This window comes from Taeniopygia guttata, chromosome 10, assembly GCF_048771995.1.
Source record: "Taeniopygia guttata chromosome 10, bTaeGut7.mat, whole genome shotgun sequence".
NCBI classification, from domain to species: domain Eukaryota; kingdom Metazoa; phylum Chordata; class Aves; order Passeriformes; family Estrildidae; genus Taeniopygia; species Taeniopygia guttata.
In genome coordinates, this window is record NC_133035.1 from 14,289,027 (window position 1) to 14,311,791 (window position 22,765).

General features: G+C 42.3%; 1 protein-coding gene across 17 annotated transcripts in view; it reads right to left on the reverse strand.

Moving 5' to 3' along the window:
• Nucleotides 1–22,765, reverse strand: part of AKAP13 (A-kinase anchoring protein 13) — a 202,630-nt gene that overhangs the window by 45,533 nt on the left and 134,332 nt on the right. For 11 of the 17 annotated variants that reach the window (XM_072934108.1, XM_041718317.2, XM_072934103.1 and 8 more), the window contains 3 exons: nucleotides 10,687–10,768; nucleotides 6,837–6,973; nucleotides 79–425 (listed from right to left, as the gene is read on the reverse strand). In XM_072934108.1, the coding sequence (XP_072790209.1) occupies nucleotides 79–425; nucleotides 6,837–6,973; nucleotides 10,687–10,768 (566 nt within the window). Of the gene's footprint in view, nucleotides 1–78; nucleotides 426–6,836; nucleotides 6,974–10,686; nucleotides 10,769–20,525; nucleotides 21,282–22,765 lie in introns of those variants that run through there. The other 6 variants (XM_072934114.1, XM_072934112.1, XM_072934105.1 and 3 more) reach the window with 4 other exon arrangements.

Sequence of the window (22,765 nt, forward strand, 5' to 3'; positions counted from 1 at the left end):
TTTTATCATGCCAGGTTTAAAGCACAGATAAATATGCATGAGTGGGTGCAGAGTAAATGAAAGCAGCTCTTCACTCACCTCCTCTGATTGATTTCTGCCTCGTTGGTGGCGTTCTTGCCCGGCCCCCAGCTGTGGCGGCGGAAGGGAGACAGCGGCCGCATGGAGCTGCGCAGGACGGAGGAAGGAGCGGGCACGTCCGTGATGCTGTCCAGCTCCTCTTCCTTCTCTCCTCCCTCTGAGGGCACCATGTTGGTGCAGCTGCCATCCAGGCTGTGCCTGTCCTTGGGCTGGGTGAAGCTCCCCACGGGTGGGAAGGGGAGGGACGTGTCGCTGCCCAGGGATGAGTTCCTCTCCAGGGACACGGTGTCGTCTGCAGAGGAGCTGGAGCTGGTGACATCGCACGCAGACTGCTCCTCTTCTGGCTGCTGGGGTAAGAAAAATTGAAACTCAGCTAAAGTAGAATCATGGACTGGTTTGGGTTGGAAGGGACCTCTAAAGATCAGTTAGTCCAACACCTCTACTGTGGGCAAGGACATTGTTCCCTAGATCAGGCTGTTCAAAGACTGGTCCAGCCTGGCCGTGAACACTTCCAATGAAGTCATGTTTCATGAAATGTTATATGAATACATGTAACATTTTAAATAAATTCAAATAGTTTGAATTTCACATGAGCTCAGATATTTCTTAGTCAGTGACATAAGGCAAATTAACCATCATAGAAGTGAGACTTTTTGCTGTGGTTTCAGAAGAGGCTGAAATGCTCTGCAGGGTGATCTCTTCCACCCCACATGTCCCTGGCTGCCATTAGCCAGGCTCCCAGCTCAGATCCTCTGCCTGCCTTCCTATCCCCAGTTCTACATTTCATCTTGCATAGCAAATCCTGTTCCTCTCACCATTTCTGGCTAAACCTGTTATCAATCAAGGTGCCATAAAACTGCCAAAGGTTTACTGAGAGCAAGTAATGGGGAAGGGGGTTATCACAACTCTTGATGACAAACTCCAGCCTCTCCTGTGGAGCTGGGATGGGCTTGTAGAGCTCAAGGGCAACACACTGTTCCACTGCACCATGCAACACAAAAAGGAGAATTACTCAGCAGCAGAAAACAGACAGAAAAATAATATAAGCTTAATTCTCCATCCACAGCTACTTTCCATTAAGCAGAAAACTAATAACAGGGTTTGCATCATTTTTTAAATCCAACTGTCATTGAAAAATATTGTTCTACAGGAACAGCTGCCCCGTATTAGAGATTTTGAGTCATACTGTAATTTTTGGGTTTAGTTTGCTCCAAAAGCAGTATGTAGAAGCCAAACTGGTTCTCTCTGGCCAAAGGCCACATGCTGACCATACAGCCCCAGAAGAGCCCTCATTCCCTGGGGCCACTATAAAAAACACAAGCACCTCTCTGACATCACCTCCAGTCTGAAATGGTGTTTGCCCTGAGGGACTGACATGGGAAGTTTCAATTTATCCTGCTGCAAAGCCCTGTGCTGTATCATTTAAAATAATAAAGGGCAGAGTGCTCTGTCAGGCCACACAGCACAGAGCAGTCAGCAAAGCCCTGGTGGTTAATGGTCCTCGCACAGTGGGCTCAGGGGATGGGCAGGAGCTGAGTGCCCCAGGGGCTGCAGGCTGTCAGCAGGCTTTTGGCAGAAGACAACTGGATGCAAAATCCTGTTCTTGGAAGGGAAAGATGGGCAGCAGACCACATGGAGGGAAGGATGAGCAGGAGTGGTGTTAAACAGTCCAGAGACTTTTGTTTTTCTGTGCTCTATTTGAGGGGCACACACTATAAGCTTTTTATTTAATTGAACAGAAAGAAATTGAGATATTCAATATATCTTATAATCTAACATTTCACTATTCAGAGAGAATCCCTCTTTCAAGCTTAGCTATTTTTTACTCTTAGTCCAGTGTAACAGATACACAATAATGTTCCTGAGGTGGTTTAACTAAACGTTGTCACGCTGCTTCCCTTCTCACATCCATCAAAGGGAAACACAGGACAAAAAAAAAAAGACAGCATCCACAGCACAACACCAAAATACAAGAACCTTTTAAACACAAAGCATTAAAAACCACACTAAAAATACATCCCTCCAAAAACATTCACTTCATGTTAAGGTATGTCAAACATTAATAGTGAATTTCAGAAAACTAAGTTCTATAAACTAGTGAACAGTTGCATTTGATACATTTGAATAGGAAGCTGAGGTTTAAAGAAAAGAGAGCTGAAATGGAAGCCCTGAGAAGTTTATGATGATGTTCAGCAGTATTCAAGATAATCTGATATTTGTGTGAGTCATGATGAGAGCTTGCTGGATTGCTTAAATACAGACAAATCAAGTAGTCATTACGTGGGTAACCCTCCTACAGTGGAGGAAACAGTCTGCCACTTTTCTAAGACAGAAAAATACTGTCAGGCATTAGATCAGACTGGATGGGGCTCTGGAGCAACCTGGTACAGTGGAAGGGGGCTGGAACAAGATGAGCTTTAAGGTCCCTTCCAACCCAAACCATTCTGTGATTCTGGGATTGGGGCAGCAGAGCAGGAGAGGAGAGGACTGACTTCACCCCATCAGCTGTGTAAAGTATGGGACAGGTCAGAAACTTTCAATCTGGATGCAAATCTAGAAACAATAGTGCAGAACACCATATTAAATAGAGAGGAATTAGAGTAAAAAGGAGTTTTTATTTCCCAGACAAGAATACTGCTGCAGTTTGAAATACACAACAAAACCCACTTCCCTAACAAGGAAGATTTAGGGCTTTTATCACAAAATACCGTTCAAGGAGATGTTTGAAAAAAGGGAAATACATTTGATCCATTTTAACTTTTACCTTGAGCATTCGACTGACAACAGAACACAATGAACAATTCCCTTGAACTTGTGGCCCATGCTTATTCTTCTAAAAATATTCTGTCGTCATTTCCATGATTTTTTTTTAAACAAAGGAAAACAGTTAATATGAAAGACTACACTGTCTGAAAAATGCCAAGTGCAGCTGACACATCTGAAACATCTATATTGTTGTCACCACTGCAAAAAATTAGCTGTCTGGCCAGTAAATATGCATTGCTCTTTAATCCTATTTGAGTAAGAAAATACAATGTTTGCAGAACAGAATGTGTTCTAATCTTACAGAAAAAAGGAAACATTACAGAAATACTAATTTTCTTCAAGTTAGGCGTGCTGGATTGCACTTCAATGAATTCAGGACTTAACTGTGACCATAAACTGTGGCCAAAAAGAGCCTTGACAGACATTTGCTAATAGGCATTTTCTTTGCCCTCAGTATTTGCTGAGAAGCTTCTAAGAAAAAATAAGAAAAGGTTTAAAAGTGAGTATTCTGAGAAAGGACACATGTACTTCTCCATGAATAACAGAAATCACTGGGATGGTGGGGGTATAAGATAACTTCTTCAACTAAATCCCTCCACTGTAGGTGGTCTTGATAAGGGGAATTCAAAAGTTCTTTCAATCAGTTCCATGAGGACAGCATGCAAAGTGCTGAGACACAAACTTTCTCTGTCCCCTGACCTTCAAAGACATTAAAGGTGTTAGAGTATTTTAAAAAAGAAGATGAAAAAAATTAAACCTTGGAATCCTGAAGTTTATTTGGAATACCATTCCACTAAAGGAGTCAACACCTTTAGTTGGCTTGATATATAATCCAGCAGAGTATTTTTTTAATTTGGGTTTGCCTATGGTTCCAGGTTCCCTAAAATGAACCTCAATAGAAGTGGCCTTCTATTAATTATTTATCGTAACTTCTATGATTTGGAGTGGAGGTGAAAGCTTTTCCCTGAAAATTTTTATTCCTTTTGGGTTTTTTTTGGATGTTTTTGTTTTTGTTTTTTTGCACAGCTGTTGGGTTTTTTTTTTTTTTTGTTTGCTTTTTTTTAAGAGCTACAACAACTCCGAAAAAATAAATGCAAAACATTTATGCATTTGTGTATTTTCTTTGAGCAAACCAAAACAAAGGCAGAAAATAAACAATATTCAAGACTCTGAGATGCAACCCCTTCCTTTGACAACGATCTGTGCGTTCCTGACTCCCTTCATCTGAATCATTTCCCAAGAGGCACATTAAAAAGCTTCCCAGCAATGCTGGACTTTGGTGGCTGGTTGAAAGTTAAGATGAGCAAAGCGTATGGGCTCCACCTCAGGATGCTGCCAGATGATTGTGAGAAATGACCTTATGCAGCATTAATCATCCCAGAAGGAGGATGCTGCAAAGCCTGCCCAGATGGCTGTCTGGGACAGAAACGATGAGGACATGGGAATGGAAGTGCTGACGTGAAAATAAATAAATAAACAAACATTTTGCTGAAGCCATAGACTTGGAAGCAACTTCTGAATCTCAGTGATGGCCTGTATAGTCTGAAAAAAGGGGTAGGTTTTAGTGCTAAAGCTCTCTCAATCCAACAGCTCATGTTCCACAGCTCAGCACACGTCTTTCAGAGAGAGAAAGAAATGAAACAAGCACAGGAGACAGATCCCAATTCTTCGTGGTCCTGGGACAGAACCAGAGCCTTCAGTCAATGCATTTCAAGTGGAAGCAGCCCAAAGACCTTGCACAGACAGCAACTTGTTCTCCCTACATTTATTATAATGCATTAAACAGTTAACAAACAAGGAGTTATTTCTACAATAAATAAATCAATAAATAAACAAAAAAAGCAAACAATTCTAGAAGACTAAAGTTCAACTCTTGCTCCACAGAAAGGGGAAACAAGAACAGAAGTAGTAATAACAATAATTACCATGACACAGAAACGTTTGAGATCCTCTTTTTGTTCATAAACATATTCTGTCTCTTCCCAATTTGATACAGAAACTATTTCATAGGTTTATAAATAATCAACTACAGCCAAGACAAGCACCTTATGCTATTTTTTGGACAAAAGACTATAGCCACCATTTGTTTTGGTGCCTATTAAAAATATCTATAATTCGCATTTCTACCACCTGGATTCAGTACTGTAAAACCAAAAAAGATTTAATTAAGGAACAAGCTCACAATTCTAAATTAGTTTTTCTGGTCCTTTAGCAATAACTCCAACTGTAGAAAAAATACTCAGATAAATCCCGAGAAAGGAGACAAGGAATCAAATTGGTCAGGAAAACAAAGTCAAAGCAACTAAGGTTGAGATTAGTTTTGAATAACTTCCTAAACTCAACTCAGGAACCTTTTGAAGCCATTTGAAGACAAAGTCTCCAATCCACTGCATAATGAGAACAATGCAAAGGCTACTAAATTAAGGAATTACCTTTCTACAAAGAAAAGCATTCCTGCCTCTGCCCTCTCTCCCCTGGAAATTGAAGACCTGCCTTCCCCACCACCTCCTCCCTTCCCTATGGCATCCCTGCTGCACTGCTCTACCTACTCTGCTTACATTTTAATCTTTCTTTCTCCTATTTGAAGAAGGAAACTTTCCACATAAGAAAGGGGAAAAGCTAAAATTCTCTATAATACAAAATCTGCTGTGTTCCCAGTGCACTTTCTCCCACGCTTCCCCATACAAGCATTAAATCAGGCTCAAATGGCAGCTGCCTGTCACAGTCCGTGTCACTCCACACAAGGGAACTGAAGACAGCCTGCTCTGCCAAACAGCCTTGTACTGTACAGTCCAGGGCCCCAGATCCTTCTGACAGCAGGATGGGAAAGGGCGAGGCTGGTGAGCTCCGTGCCCTGCCACGTGCATTAAGGATGACTTTGCTGTTCATTTATAGCACATGAGATCACGTAGCCTGGGCTGTGGTGTTTCCCATCCTGCTGGAAAATAGTCACCACCATCCGATTTGATTTCAGCAAACACAATTCTGTTTCCATCAATACATTTCTCAGAAAACCAGTGTGAAAGCTACTCTGAGAGTTACATTTTTCAGAGCAGGACCTGTGCCTGCTCAAACCTGTGAGCTGAACCAAAGAGTGGGATTTCATGGAGACCACAGTGATGGCTTCTCTAAAGAAGGGTCACATCCCTTTTGATTCTTCATCATCTGTTTATGCCAAGAAGAGTACAAATTACAGCAAGACAATTCTTCAAGACAAAAATCCTAATGACCCCCTGAACAAATTCAGGCTGCCCTGACGTAGATGCAAAAGACTGATGCCAAAAGGGAGGCACATCCTCTGCTCAGGAGGCCAGCTCAGTCTCTCAGGTCTCTCCCACTCCTCCTCAGCAACACAAAGGGTACAGGGATGACTAAGGTTAGCAATGACTTCTGTTGTTGATTTTAAGCAAACTTGAAAACACTTTCATTCTGCTTGCACGCAAACAGGCATTAGAGGTATGTCGCCTAGGCAACAAAACTATTCCCTGGAATTGGCCTGAAGTATTTAGAATGAGTGTTTCCTTCCTATGACACTGAATTTACAGAAAAACACCGGTTCCTCTGAGAATTACAGCATATAAATCTGAAGGTATCAGCACAGAGGTCACAGTTTACTGGAGAAAAGCTCTTTGTTACATGAGTTAAAGATGAATTTCATATCGTCTGTGCAATCCCTAATGACCTTGCAAGAAAATCCACCTTTTCAACTCTTCCTCTGGTGCCTGATTTACTTTTGGACAGACAAAATTACTTTCTTTTTTATTTTTTTTTTTTTAATCATTGGGGGCTGCAGAGCTTTTGGAATTCTGCTGCAAGTAAATACATCCCTCATGTTGCTGCATCCGAGGAGGAGACCAGATCCTTCCCATCTATTCCGTTCCAGGATAATCACTTCCAGGTTTCCAACTCACCAGTGAAACCAAGATGATCTGTGTGTGCTTTGAGGGTTTATCAGGGGCTTTTTTAACCATATCCCAACCAGGCTTTCTTACCTTCCCAAAGACAAGGTCTTCCATCCCATCACCAGGCAAGGGGAAGAGGTCAGACTCACTCCCAGACTCTCTTTTAAGACCACCCTGTGACGAGGCACAGACGCTGCTCAGCCCATCCTCCAAGAAGTTCTCACATTCTGCAGGAGTGAAGCACAAAGAGTCACAACCTGAGGCTTTCTGCAGCATCCACACATCACACTCGCATCCTCTCAGTGAATTCCAGCATTTAAAACACACAGCTTTACAAATAAAGCTTTATACTTTTGTTCACCTCTCAAAACTGCCTGTGAATTATTCCAGTTTAAAGCTCATTTTTAAGTGCAGCATTGAAGTACATGGTGCAAACTGAAATTCTGCATGAAACAGCTGTAAACACTTGTAGCTTGAGGTGCTGATAAATATACTACATATGAGGTATCCCATACAGTGCACGTGGGATGTTTCCTATCTATTGCAACAAATGCAAAATTAGCCGAATATCCAATAAATATAAAAATATAACTTGCCAATATTTGCTTTCTTTCTCAAATAATCAATTCCCTCTAAATGCCAAGGTGCTTTTAGTGTGTATTTGGACCATTATTTAATCTCTTCTACACTACTAACTGAAAAAGCACTAGTGTAAATTCCATTACAACCTTTACTTTTTCAAGATTCAAAATTTAAGTGATTTTTTTTTTAAAGTCTCAGCTTTTGGAACTCCTGACATTGAAATATAAGCAAGCATGTTGCATCTCTTTTTTTTCTCAAATGCTTCCAGCTGTTTCCACTGGGTTGATCAGGAGTAGAGAACTGCAGCCCCTTCAAAAGCCCTCTTTCCAAAACCTTTGACCAACAAGTATTTGCCTAAGAAATGTCTGTACGTATTTTATTTGTTCACCCTTCAGGCAAAAGTATAAATAATAATTTTGGCAAAAACTGAACATTCAAATTTCCCGGTTAAAAATATTTTCTAATTATTAGTTAGGTTGTTGGTTTAGTTTTTTTGGAGTGTTTTGTTTTGTTTTGTTTTTTGTGGTTTTTTTTTGGGGGGGGTTTGTGTTGTTGTTGTTGTTTTGTTTGGTTGGTTGGTTGTTTTTTTTTTGGTTTTTTTTTTTGTTTTGTTTTGTTTTTTTTTAAGAAAAGTGCTATTTTGCACCTCTAACTAAACACATCCAAAATGTGCTCAGCTGTCTGGAGAAGAGTCAGGGCAATAAAATAGTAGTTCACTCTTAAATTATAACTATCTGCATCCTTGGTGATATCAAGCTTAAACATCACTGAAAGAATGACAGGTTTGGTAGTTTGGTAGCTTAAGGTCACCTCTTTGCCTTCCCCATCCTTAATCTGTGCCTGACAGCAGCTATGGAACACCTTGGCCACATCCCAACTGATGGCAGTGATTCCACTTGTGGAGAAAAGAGCATTAATTGATAGTGGTGGGGCTGACCCCATTTAGGGCAGGGGGAGATGAAGCCAGTTGGAAACCCCATTACCCCATAGAGGAATTTCCACGCTGTGGAGAATTGGAAAAGCACTTATTGGATGCTGCAGCTGCTCCTGTTCCCCTTTCAGTAAACCTGGAAAATCTGAACTGCTTTTCCATCACCGAGGGGGAGAGAAGAAGGGGGGGAATGAAGGGAAAGAAGAGACGGAGCGGCTGTGGGGACGTGGGCCAGGTGCTGTTCATCCAGCTGGCAGCCAGCACAGCATGTCCACAGCCCAGACTGAAAAGCAAAGGGGCTCCAGCCACGTTCCACTGGAAAATCAGTGGGGACAGCTCAGATGTGGATGGATACCCTGAGGATAAAGCAAGAGGCAGCACAGCCTCCTCGGGAGGAGCCTGCCAGGGGCAGAGGAGATGCAGCAGAGAGGAAAAAGGATGAGGAGCAGCGTGATGGGGACCCCTCCACACACCTCAGCTCATTTCTTCCCTCTCTTCCCTACACTCTCCTTCACTTTTGGTCAGAGGTGTGCATATTTTCTCCATTTTCTCCCTCCCCTTTTCTCATTTCGCTGGGTTTGTTTTGAATTGCACAGACGCTGCACAAAGCCAGGCTCTGTGTCTCACACCCCTGGCAACACTTCTGTGCAAAATACAAAGGCAAAAAATAAAAAAACAGAGAAAAAAGCTCGAGGAAGAACATTTCCAAGCAATATCTTCTGTGCATTTTCCAAACTTCTGTGTCCTCCAAACCAGGGCTGAGCCCTTCAATTCCATGCTGATAACTATGTATCTGCTACTTCTCTGCACATCTAATTTCAAAAGCATTGGCAGAAAATGAGAAGCTCCAGTTTCTGGAGTTACCTTCTAAGATCTGAGGTCTCTGTCCTTGCAGGTCATTTCAGCAGATGAAAAAGGCCTAATTCCTTATCAAGTACTGTATTTTTAAGTTAGCTATATAGACACCTTGTGGTTTTATTGCAGCAGGAAGATGCCTGTGCAGTAACAATATTATTTCTAGGAAGGCCAGAACTTGCATAACCTGAGATCCTTCTGCTGCTTCAGTCCATCCTGAGAGCACATTTACTTAAAAAACTATCTCTTTATGCATGTGTTACAGACATGTATTACTATAATTATTAATATAAATGTGTATATACAGCTATCTAATTACATAGTTAATATTGTGTTTCTATAGTGTAATATTGCATTAGATAATTAATAGGTGTGCAGCTGATAGTGTCCCATAGGAATATGTGATAATATATTTGGCAAGTCAAATGAGCCCGTGTAGTTTAGCAGACAAATGGTTTGCAGTAACTATTGCCTGAAGCATAAAAATACTCTACCAAGAGGCAAAGGATTCACAGATACAATTGGTAAAGAAGAGACACAGCATTATCACAGGTTCTCTTGTATAAATACTCTTGAAACAGCAACTGCTGTTGAAGACTTTTCTAAAAAGGGCAGTATTTTTGTTTGTTTGTCTGTTTGTAATAAAAAAGCACTTACTGAACTTTGAGTGAGCTAGAACTTCTGTTTAGGATAAATCCCTCAGGTCACTAACCCACACTATCCCTTCTTAGCCTACAGTCTGACAGACTTGAGTTTAAATTTCACACTGACACTCGGTCATTTTCTTTCAAGTCTCAGATAAATTGAAGGAGACCTGGGTGAGACCACTGCTCGTAAGGACAGCAGGGCAAGAAGCCTCCTCTCCATGAGCAGCCTAAGCAAAGTCCCTGTTCAGGGGCCTGATAAATTACTCTATTTGTTTCAAACATGCATAATCCAGTGAAAGGAAATGCCTTTTTTTTTAATCTTGGACACCAACCCTTCTTTGAAGCTTGCCCAGACTATATTTTCTGTCCCAGTGGAAGAGCCAGAAAGCACCAGCCAGCATGCAGGGCTGGGATGGGAGCTTGGCACAGGGGGTGGGCAGGGTATGGGAACCATGGCTCTGAACAGCCTTCCTGCTTCCCCAGCCTGGAATCATAGCAACTTTCAGAGGGGGAGAAAAAAAAAAAATCTCAAGCCACTCATTTGGGTTTAAATCTGGATTTAGGAGTTCAAATTTCTGGCTTTTTTTCTTTTATGGTATTATCCCTTTAGCTAGAAACCATGTCTGGGTGCTCCTCTCAGTATCTTTCAAGTTTATTTAGAAAAAAAAAAGTGGAGGGGAAATCAAGATACTGAAGCACTTGAAATGCAGAGTTATTTGAGATGGTGACACACTACACAGCTCCCTGCTAGTCAAGTGCTGCAGCCATGTGCTAACAATGACTCACAGCACAGTCATTGCACAGTTTCTTTAATTTATGTGTTTTCCCCATCCAGGCCAGGATGTCAACAGCAGGGAGGGAAGGAGGGATAGCAAAGGTGAGGAGGAGGGTGCTGGTGTGGAGCTGCCCTCAGCACAGGGCTCACCTGCAGAGTCCCGCGTGCGCTTGCGCTCCAGCCCGGAGGGGTCCGGACATGGCTCCAGCGGACACCAGCTCCCACGGTTTATCTGGAAAACACATCACAGCACATCAGAGAAAGGCCACACTCCCACCAGCATCCCTGTTAGTCTCTTCTCCAATAACCCTCTGCATCAACCAGCAGATACAGAGTTATGGCTTAATTTTTTCCCAATAATAAAAATGTCAAAAGTAACATACGATTTTATTATTTTCTGCATCACTAAACAAACCATTAGAATATGCCAAAACCCTTTATTTCTCCATGGAAAGTTTGATTTGAAGGTGGCTCCTGCTCAAGGAAGGAGATCAGAGGAAGGATGAGTCAGTGTTTAAGCTACTAGCAGAGGACTGGATAACCTTGGCTTCAAGTCCCACCTCCACTTGTAGCAGGATGGCAAGAAAATACTCTTCTGCTTTATGCCTCAGTTCACTACCTACAGAATAGAAATTCCTTACCACCCATACTGCTGTACAGATAATTAGCTCAGAGATAGCAAAGGGCTCTGGTGATGTGGAATTGGGGGCTTGGGAAGTGCCCAGGTCATGGTGAGAACCAGAAGCACTTTGGGCTTGCATTAACTGAAATGACGATGATAGAAACGCCCATTTTAACACTAAGACACATCACATGGTTTATTTCAACATCAGCCCTTATCACTCACCCCGTCCTTCACCCTCTCCATGACTCCCAGTCTTTCAGCAAGGATGACTGATCTGTTCTCAGCCTCCTCCTCCCTCTGCTGTGCTTTCATCTTCCTCACTCGGGTTGTGCTGTCCAGCATTTTGACTCAGAAGTCTGCTGGACTATCCACAATCCTTGGCTCATCCAACATTCACTTCCCATCACTTTTGTCTGCAGCTGGCAGACTCTGAAGTCCCTTTAGTCTCTCTGCCATTTCTTTGAGCCAAATGCCTTGACTTACTGTCAAATGCATGCAAATCTCACCTGTCCCACACCACAAAACCCAGAAGCTGCTTCCCCTCCTGACCTATCTCAACACACAGAATCTTACATGTTAAGTTGTAGCTAAAAGAAAGCTACTGAAGTGGATGACTTAGCCGGATTTTTTATGTCATGCATTTCTCCTACCCTCTCTCTGGCTTTCCTTTTATCTCCTGAAATAATTTCCTTTCCTCCCTTTCAAACAGCAAATTTTTACTATTTACTTTTAGCCTCTGACCAATGTCCAAATCTCCTCCACGATCCTGCTCTAGTTCTGCAGCCCCTTGCTGTATTCCCTTCCCCTCAATGTTCTCCTTTCTCCTAGGTTATGAAATGCACTGGGTTTGCCTTCTTGTTATTTATTTTTTGAAATAAATTAAAACCAAGCCTCTCCTACCCTTGACCTGACGTTCTGCTTTGACTAATGACCCACGTCCTTGTTTCCTCTCTCTCTGAGATCATGGAATGTGTTACTGCAGTCCTTGGCTGGCTCCTCCCTGCTCTGGCTGTGTCCCCTGCCCGTCACCCGAGGGGCTCCTGCCAGCACCTCCTGCTCTCCCCACCACACAGGCAACCCTGCACTCCCCCAGGTGCTACTTGCTGCAGCACATTTTTCTTCCTCAGGTTTTGTCCTCCTCCATACTTGTGTGATGACAAAATGGGCTTGGGAGGGCCTTTGACAGGTCAGCTAGTCCCTGCCTGCTGCGCCAAGTTAGGCTCAGTTATCATCTGAGAGGTCCTAATCCAATGTGCCCTTAAAATCCTCCAGTGGAGAGGATGCCATGACCTTCCCCAGCCAGCAGCTCTTGCTGACAGAGACAGGGAGGCAGCAGAGTTCTGAGAGGGTAAAAACGAGCAGGAGTCTCCAGGAGAGGTGAAGGAGATGCTGATCTCTACTGGAGTCGGGTCTCGGGGTGACCTCAGGGCATGTCCCACCTGGATGTCCTCCCACCTCCAAGGAATTTTGCAGGCTATTTTCCTTAGGGATGATGCACACTTTGTAGCTCTTACTCTCTGACTGCATTATACAGATATTCACCCAAGACCCCATCACACCCCTTTATGTACACACATCTAAGATCCCAGTGTTCCCTGCACCTGTGTATCCATTTTCTTCCTTTTACATATGATACATCTATATTAAATGAGAGACAGCAAGTAAAAGAGAAGCAATCTTCAATCTGAAAAAGGATTTGTAAACAAAACTTCAAAACAATGTCCATTTTGCTTTCCAAAGTAACACAAGGATGTTGCATTCTAACACTCCCTGTTCTCAGCCAGGCTGTGTGGTATCTAACCTTAGCATCTAAACTTAACTGCAGAATTTTTTTTTTTTGCCTTAAAAGAGCTGCAAAATCAATAAATACCACTTTATGACTGTAAAGTCAATAAATATCATGATATTATTCTTTTCTCTCCAGACAAAGCAGAATAAATTTGCACCACACTTTCCTATATTTTATTAAAGGCAAATCTAGAGGTTGAGGCTGAATATGCATAGAAGGACAAATGCAAATGTGCTCAAATGCACACAAATTAAACAATGACCCATTTCAGATACACAATCAAATTCTGTCTCTTTCTGACTGACTTGTACCTCCCTTCTTCCTCCTTAAGAAGAGTCTGACCCTTCTTAATTTTAAACAAATCACCATCAAATTCAAAGGAACTGCTCCTGCTTTATACTGTTATCCACTACTGGAAATCAATAAATAAACATCCCATTCAATAATTAGCAGTAAGAAAGCAAAATAGGAAGAGGTTCAAGCTGTCTGTTGAATAAGCCATATTAGGCTGAATTAACATTATATATTTTCCTTTAATAGAACCAATTGAGTCATTCACTGAAAATGCATTATAGACATTGGCATTTTTTCAAAAAAGATTTGAGCATTTTTCCAATTTCCCAGCCAGTTCTCTCCTCAGCCCTGTGGCTTTGCCAAGTATTGAAAACGTCTGCTTTTCTCTTTAAAAAAAAAAAAGTTAATGAGAGAGTAACACTGAGGTTTAAGGTGCTGCCTCAGATATGTACAAAATATCATTAGAAATTAAATACAACATTAGAAATTAAATATTTATCTCAATAGCCCTAATTCAGGAAAAATAATAATCACCATCAAAACAAAAACAAAGGAAACCACTACTATATACAAGTATTCCCTAGGCCAAAACGAGCCCAGACAGGCTTTGAGGGAGGTTTACTGTGTGCTCTCAGGGAACTGGGTGGTCCATAGATACTCAGAACACAAACCCCACTACCCACAGCCCAACACTGAGTACCAGGATATCTCCTCAGCACCTCAATTCTGCTTGTATTTACTCAGGACTAGTGACTACAAGTACACACAGTAAGAGCTGGAGAGGAAATTGTCTTCATAAAAGCACCTGAACATCAGGAGCTGGAGAATGTACCAGTATGGAGAAATTTGAAATGAAGTTGTGTTGGGATTTTGCAGACACGTCTGCATTGCATGTGAGAAAATTCCTCCCTTTTCCCCCTCAGTTTCTGGTTTTGCTGAGAGAAGCCCAATGACAGGACCACAGGCTGGTGGCCACAGAAGATGATAAAAGCCCCACACTTTCTTGCTTGCCCACACTGATTATAGCTCATTGATTCCAGGCATCCCAAATCTTTGCAGCAGGAGCAGAGGGTGCAGTGCTGTTCCAGTGGCAGAGTGAATATGAAACAGCCTCTGGGAACAGAGTTTCAATACACAGCTTTTGAAGAAATGCCAGGAGAGAACCAGCTATTTTTCCATACAGAAGCCTGAATGTGTTTATCTGCAGCTCAGACACAGAATGAATCATGGAAGCACATCCCCAGGCACCAAAGACTGAATGCTGCAGGATTTTCTGTCTGCCTGTGAAACACCAGCAGGCAAAATGTTCAGAGGCCTTTAGGACATCAGCTGGAGCTGCGAGCAGCAGATGGTTCCAGTGCTCTTCTGGGCACAGACAGGTATTTCCTGACTCGTGGGGACATCTTCCTGCAGACTCTGAACTTGAAACCTGATGGGACTTAATGCATAAGAAAAGGACAGTGCTGGACAAGGTGACACCTCACCTGGGCTGAGGTGTCCTCTGTCCCACAGGAACTGTGAGTGACCCCAGACTCCACTCCCAGGCTCTTCCTTCCTCTCCCCTTGGTCTTGGACAAGGAATTATCTAATCCACTCTGGTGTGGTGCCTGCCCATAAAGCCAGGCTCAGGACCTCCTTCCCAAAGACACTCCAAAAAATATCTAGGGCAGAGCCTTGTGGTGCAGGCTCACCAGGTATAGGCACCTTGGGGGCAGGGACTACCTGGCTCCTATGTACCTCTCCTACATCTCCGGCATGGAAAAGTCCTTTTTCTCTCCCTCTGGTTTTATTTTAACTCTTCTTGCCTTCCATTTCACAATAAAGAGAACACACTGACCTTTCAGGAAATCTTTTGCTATTGCAAAAGTTTGCACTTGTCAACCTCACTGGTCATGATATAAATCAACATCTCCAGAGCACAAAGAACCAGATGACTTTAACTTTCATTTCCTAGTAGATCCCTGGACATTCATCTTCTCTCCATATTATTTTAACTTTGTCCTGAATGTGCAAGTTTCCATTTTTCTCCTTTTATTTTCCCCAGCTTCCAGACTATGATCTACCTTGCAGCTAAAACCAGATACGACTGCACATAGGAAAATATTTAGGAGAGTAATTGTAGCTTGCTTAGCGTATCATTAAGTACTTGTGCACCACACTGAGTAATATCCATTTAAAATATCTATTATAGAATACAAAAAGTAATAGAAAAAAGCAATACTCTAAATTAAATTATAATTAATTTCTTTCATAAGCAGAAATGATACAGTGATTTTTTTTTTAAAGTTCTATGCACATTGTAATTATTTTCTAGGAATTTCCTGTTCCTGAAAATTTCCTACAGGATAAAGAAATTTGTACACATAACTGGAATTCAATGTTCATGCTGATGAACTTTTAACTTTACAATTCCATTTACAATTAAATTATCCAGTTACTTGCAATTCCTGCACTAGAAACTAAAGCAACAGTTGATTTACCCCCTTCACAAAAACTACCTTTCAAGATCCTCCAAAACAGTTTGGAAAGGAGCATGAAGGATGGGGCATCTGGGGAAGCAATTTCCACTGTTTTCCTTCAACATCTGCTGCTGCAGAAAGACTCCATACACACAAAAATCACATCAAGAGCAACAATCACTGCTTTGGCAATCATCTTGCCAGGCAATATTAAGAGCAGACATATCAATTTGCTGGCAAGTTCCACATTTATTTTTATTTTAAATTATTTTGGCAATCTCCCTGTGTATTCTCTTAACTTTGGGGGATGATATTAACAGGTGGATACAGAACACAAAGACATTCCCAAATGTATGCCAAAAGGGACAACACTTGCATCTCTGCAATTATTTCTATGAAGATTTTTTTTCTTCTAGCACTGTGAATATGCTACACTGAGTCTTTTATCTTTACAGAGCTGGTGACACTGTATCAGGACATTTCCTCAAGGAGATCTAAACTGATCTTTCTCATCGTAACAAACCAGCAGTGCTATAGAAAGCTACATTAAAGGATTTCACCAAAAAAGGCTTCTACAAGCACAGGACACGTTACATGACTGAATAAATTAGCTCTTTATGGTACAAAAGCAACACTAAATTCCTAGAGTGCATTTATCCCCCGGCAATGTCCCAGCAGGGAAAAGGAATGTGTGCCCCAAGTAAGTTTTCCAGCCCTTGGCACTGCAATGTCCTCCACCATCAACTAAAAGTCAACAGACTTTAGTTAAGGTTCAAAAATAACAGCATTTTCTTTCCCAAAAAAAACCCCATCTCTTAGCTAATATGGGAGTAAAATTCCCACAAACATGTGTGTGTCTAATGTGAAAACACAATCATTGCATTTCAGCTGCCCTCCCAGTTGTAGTTCTATATGAGACACAAACAGAAAAACTCAAAAATTCTCTACATCATTCCAAAGACACTTCTCTCCTTCTGTCCCTCAGTGACCAGAACAGCATGGACAGATGTTGGATTAAATATTAGTTAATTTTAGGCCCATAAAGTTTGATGAACATCACATCAGTTGGGCATATCCTTCTACTAGAACAACTCCAAAGAAGGAAAGAAAAAAAAAAAACTTGAACATAAAATGTAAGGAAGCCGATTTCCAGTTAATTCAGGGACTTCTCCATGGACCACTTTTAGCATAGGATGCTGTAAATGGTACTTTGCCCTAGGTAGGCAGGGATCAATCTGAGGCTCTTCTCTGGTGCTGGAGTAAAGCTACCAGAGCAGCCAGGAAGCAGAACACTAATAATTAGTGCTGTCTTTTTAATTTCAAAATACCTTGATTAATTATTAATGCTGTTTTTAATTCCATGAACAATGTTCTGATCTTCAGCTAGAAGCTGAATAGGATCGGCTCATCTGAAAAGCAAAAAAAAATCAAACCTCATTGCCCCATTTACTCCTGATGCCTACCCTTAACAGCTTCAGCATTCACATACAGAAGTGAAACGCAGACACAGGCAAAAGCTGTTAAAAAGCATTCCCAGCTGTGATTACTCAGTCTCCCATTCCCAAAGCAAGCCCAGTTCTTTGTAACTCTGCAAAGCAATGCCTGTTCATCCCCACTGAACGCCTGTCTGACTTCACATGGATGTGCCAGGTACCAGCCAGTGTGGTTTTTGTATCCTGTCCGTGTAGTTTTATTTGTGGTAGCAGGCACAACATAAAAATGAGACAGGGCTGCCAAGGCACACATGGGCACACTGAGACTTCCCATTTTGGGCTTGCAGTAACACAGCACAGACTGCTTTACCCTGCACGTAGCTGCTCAGAGCTCAGCAAAATGTTCAGACATGCAGATGTCTCACACACCCCACAACTTCTCCCTCATCTGCTACAATGCAAACCCAGCAGGAACAATGACAGCAAATTTTTATGTCGTTTCTGCATCATCCAGGCTTCCCTGCATTCACTAAGTGCAGGATCCAAGTTCATCGAATTTGCATTGCTGCAGCAGCCAGGACACAGAATCATGGAATCATAGAATGGTTTATGTTGGAAAGCACTTGAAGATGATGCAAATCCAACACCTTTCCCATAGACAGGGATACCTTCCCTGTTGCTCAATAATCACCATCCAACCTGATCTTGAACCTCTCCAGGGATGGGGCATCCCACAGCTTCCCTGGACAAGCTCTGCCAGGGTCTCACGCCTCTCACATTAAGGAATTTCTTCCTAGGATGAAGTCCTGTCTCCAGCAGGGACTGGGACACTGCTGGTAACCTGCTGCCTTTTGCTTTTTCATATGTGGAGAGGAGGAAGAAATTATGCTAAAGCCAAAAATAATTGTGTGCATCAACCCTCAAAATTGCTGAGGTTCATTTTTTTCATAACTTCACAAGCCACTGTTTCAGGCTCAATCTAAACATGGAAAACTTGAGTCTCAAGACAGTGGCCTTTCAGACAACAAAATTATGGGTAGGAACCAAAAGTTCTTTTGTGATTGTATGCAAGAATGGATGCAATCAATGCAAATAATCTCATCTATAAACATTTAGTACCCAAAATGGCATAAGATCTTCTTTCTTCACCACTTGTTCCCATTGTCCTTTTTCAGCAGCTGATTTTCTTTCCTATGTCATGACTGAGTCACCATCCCTGGAGGTATTTAAAAGATGCCTAGACATGGCACTAAGGGCGTGGTTTAATGGTGGACTTGACAGTTCTGGGTTAATGGCTGGCCTTGATGATCTTAAGGGTCCTTTAAACCTAAACACTTCTATGATTACTGAGTTCCCTACCTTAAAATGAAGAAAAGAACATATTCATCTATTCCTCAAGAAATGACAGCTTGTCTGAGTCAACCTGCAGCCAAACTGAAAGCTGTTTGGTGCTTTGCAGGTATCCTGTTAAAATTTCATCAGCTCAAACACTCTTGATGGATCTCATTTGGGTTTGCTTTTTTCTAAGGACATGTTCTTGCTTTTCAATATTTAAGTAACCCTGTCCTCTGAACTCCCCAACATACAATGGCTGAGATAAGGCACAATTTTACTTCAGTATTTTAATGAAAACCAAACCCAACAGAAACCCCACCCCCAGCTCCCTCATTAAGGGCCCGATCCAACTCCCATTAACGTCAAGAGATGATCTGCCACTGACGCACTCAAGCGCTGGCTTGGATCCCTAGATCATCAACATTCAATTTCATCTACCAGTTATGTTACAGCAACCAGAGAAATCATGAAGGATGACTGAAAATCGAGCTAGAGTTGATCGTAGCTGTAGCTGTCACCAGCACCCTCCTATTTTAAACATCTGCAGGCTGTACAGCCCATGTTGGGAGCAGCAATGCGTGCACACACGCACACATATATGGACACTGAGTCACTTGCAGGAACAGACATTATAACCCACAGTTCTGAAACTCAATTAGGAAAGTACTAGTTGGAACTAACTAGAGCCACATTTTGTTATAAAAACTAAGCTTTGCTGAACAAAACCTAATTTAAGGAACTGATGACATCAGAAACACTGAAGCTGGATAATTCTAGTGAATTGTATTTCAACCCAGACATTCAGATACTCTTCATAAAGAAAAAGATTGTGCTTTTTATTGGCAACCAAGATTATCAGAGGTACCAGGTCTCCTCCCAAGAATTATTAAGAATTGTGCATACACTATTTCTTCCACAGAAATAGTGTGTACACAATACAACATTTTTAATGACTCATACTGTGTCTATAGACTGAATATCATGGGATTCAATCCTCAACCAGCATTAATAACATCAGAGTTCTAAAAGAATCAAAAAAATTGAGCTGGTAGAGAAAACAACTTACAGCTATCTGAGCCACCAAAACCACTGGGTACATTGGATTAAATGAAAACACTTTTGCTCCTAACAAAGCAAGGTAACAAGAGCTAGGTTTATTTTAGTGCAGATAAAGTAGAACAAGAATTAATTGAAAATAAATTTGTTATATATTCTTGTCTTCACTTGGAAATGAGAGCATGAACCAAAAATCATAAAAAAGGCAGCCATATGATCATGTAGAATCCCACTGCTTCTGCTAAAAAGAGAAAAGAGAAAAAGGGAGAGGGAAAGAAAATGCTCTTCCAGCAGTTAAGATCTCTGAATTGGGCTGTGTTTTGCAGTCCCTCTGGCTTCTCTCCGATTTCCATCCACTCTGCCAGGAAACTGCTGAAGCTCCACAAAGCTGTTACAGAGACAGGACATTCCCAGACTGCCATTGTGCCATTTGGTGGAGCACTTGCTAATTTTAGATTAGAGGAGGAACACACTGGGACAATTGGCAAAGAGACACTCCTGATTCTTGCTCCAACCCATCCTCAGAAAAAATCACACCCAAACAACAAGACTGACAGCAACCCTTCTAACACAAACAAAAAACAGAGGCAAAGGAGGATCCACCATGCCTTTTTTTGACAGAATGCATATTTTTGGGTAACATGTGCCTTTCAATATCAAAAGCAAGCACTGGAAATGGAAACCCTTTTCCCATCACACAAAAAACCCACCTGGGATTTCAAACCAGGGACTGTTGAAGGGCAGAGGGCGGGGAAGATGGCCAGGGAGCTCTCCCGAAGAGTGCATGCCACAAGAGATTATCCAGTCACAGAGATAATAATATTTGACATGATATGGTTTGATAACACTCAAAACCATCTCCACGCTGAAGGGCAAGAACTCTTCCATCTGTCCCTCCCCTCTGCATCATCCTGAGGGACACAAGTACAGCAAGGAATCAAATGATCCCTGGGAGATAGGAAAGGGAACCCATAAATAAATATATACAAACATCATACCTTTAACAACACAACATCTACAGTCCTGTCCACCTTGGAAATGTCGCACAGGCTGTATCGCCTCTTGTGGCGTTCGTACATTTTGTCCAAAGAGCTGGGAGCAGGGGAGCAGAGCCCACCATGAACCCTGGGCTTACCACAGCCCCAGACCTCTCACATCCGTGCTCAGAGGAGTCCCCGTGGCTCCGCACACCAGCCTGCCCGAGCTTCTTAACAGGAAAACGAAAATCCCAGCACTGCGCCCAGCTGATAAAGTCTTCTCGGAACAGATTTGCTTTTACAGGCAATGCAGGAACTTATAGCAAACAAAAGATATTTGAAGACAGCTTTATACATATAGGATTAATTTTTTTTGCGACTGCTAAGAATGGTATCAGCCTTCCTGTTACAGTAATAATAACAAAAAAAATGTTTTCCAGACAACTTTGATATCCAAAAAGCACCAGAATGAAAATCCTGCCTGAAAAGAGAACAAAAGCCAGATGTGTGCAGCAGGAATACTGACACTCCAAGTGGAAATGCAGAAGGTAGGCTCAGCCACGATGGGTCTAATTCAGGAAAAAAAACCAAAAACAAACCAAAAAACCCAACTGCCGTATCCAACGCAAATACTGTCACCAAAGTGTTTTGTTTTTCACGCCCTCATGCACTGAAAGAAACAACAAAAAAGTACTTTCGTCCTTCCGAGTCAGTTCACTGTTCACCGGGCAAGACGGCTTGGGTTTGCGTTAAGTTTAAATTTCTAATGACAGCACTGGGCAAAAGCAAAGAAAATAATGAAATAAAGCCACTCCCTCCTGATCTGGGCTGGGACGTCACTGCTTGCCTTTTTAGTCCTGCACCAGTGTTCTCCCGGCTTTCAAATTTACTTTGCAGTTGTGGGAGCATGATTCACAGAGAGGAAAAAAAAAAAAAGAGGAGGGAGCAGGGGAAGAAAAAGAAAAAGCAGCAGCTTTTCTTTGCCAGCCTCTTCCACCTCTGGCTGCAGGCACTTGGTGTGTTTGCTGGGTCCAAAACGAGTCTGAGAGCAAAGGGACATGTTTTTCAAGAGGTAAAAAGACTCTTCCCACTCCCTCAGGCCAGGTGAATGAAAGACAGTTTCAAGGTTACTGCTTTCCTAAACCAGGAATGAAAACTTATGATTTAATCAGAGCACATGGGGAAAAAAAAAAAAAAAAAGAAATCGGCCATTTACTTTCTTCTTGGTTTGTTTGCAACACAGAGCAAAGATCTCAGCAACCAGTTGTCCAGAAGATACAATCTTCCCTCATCTATTCTAGCCTGAAAGGAAGAGCTTTTTTCTTGGGGGAAGAAAAAAAAAATCCTAAAGTTTTTTGTCTTTCTAATGCCGGGGCCAGCTCGAGTCTCTCTGCTCTCAATAGCTCATTCACATCAGCTGGGCCCTGCATGCTCACTGCCACATGGTTTCCTGTTTTCAAACTGCCCCCTTGCAGCCCCCTCCGCTTTCCACCCCACCCTGACCTCTCCAGGGATGAAATCTTTCCATACTTCCCTGGCTTTAGACATTCCCTCATTCACCGATTCAAAAGGGAATGGGGGCGGTTCAAAACGCAAAGGAAAAAAAGAGAGAAGAGAAGGGGAAGCGGAGTTTTCAGAGACTGGGAGTTTGCAGCAATCAGAACTTACTGCTTTGCTAGATGAAAAAGCTGAAAATACAGCAATTTTTAATCCCAAGCTGCAAGGCAGAACACAGAATTGGAAACAGCACTTATCAACCCGAGGTTTGACTGGGCAGTGCCGGGAGAACTGGCCCACCTCCTGCTGCTGGGATTTGCTGCACTCCTGGAGCTTAGTTAGGGGGTTGTAGGTCTTTTCATCCAGTCCTGTAGGGTGGTCCCGGCTCCCTGGTTGTATAAAGAGATCTGTGGCCACCAGCTCAAACTCTGGCAAAGGTGACTGAAACGCTGCAGCCTACTGGAACGGATAAAACAAAAGTTCTCGGCATCTGAATGCAAGATGAGTGTTCCAAAGGAGATCTAAACCCATCTGCTGCAAGCAAGCCCTCCAGCTTCTCTCTTCCCAGTGCTACCCAGTCTTCTGACTGCCCGAACACACTGCACCACAGCCTGCCTGTGAGTAACACAGGAACTGACTCCCCTCCGTGACTGTTTGGTAAAACACCAAAACCCAGGAGTTTACAGAACCAGCACATACTGCTGAGAGCTCCGAGGTGTCACACCCCAATCTGTACAGTCAGACTGCACAGAAGCACAGCTACT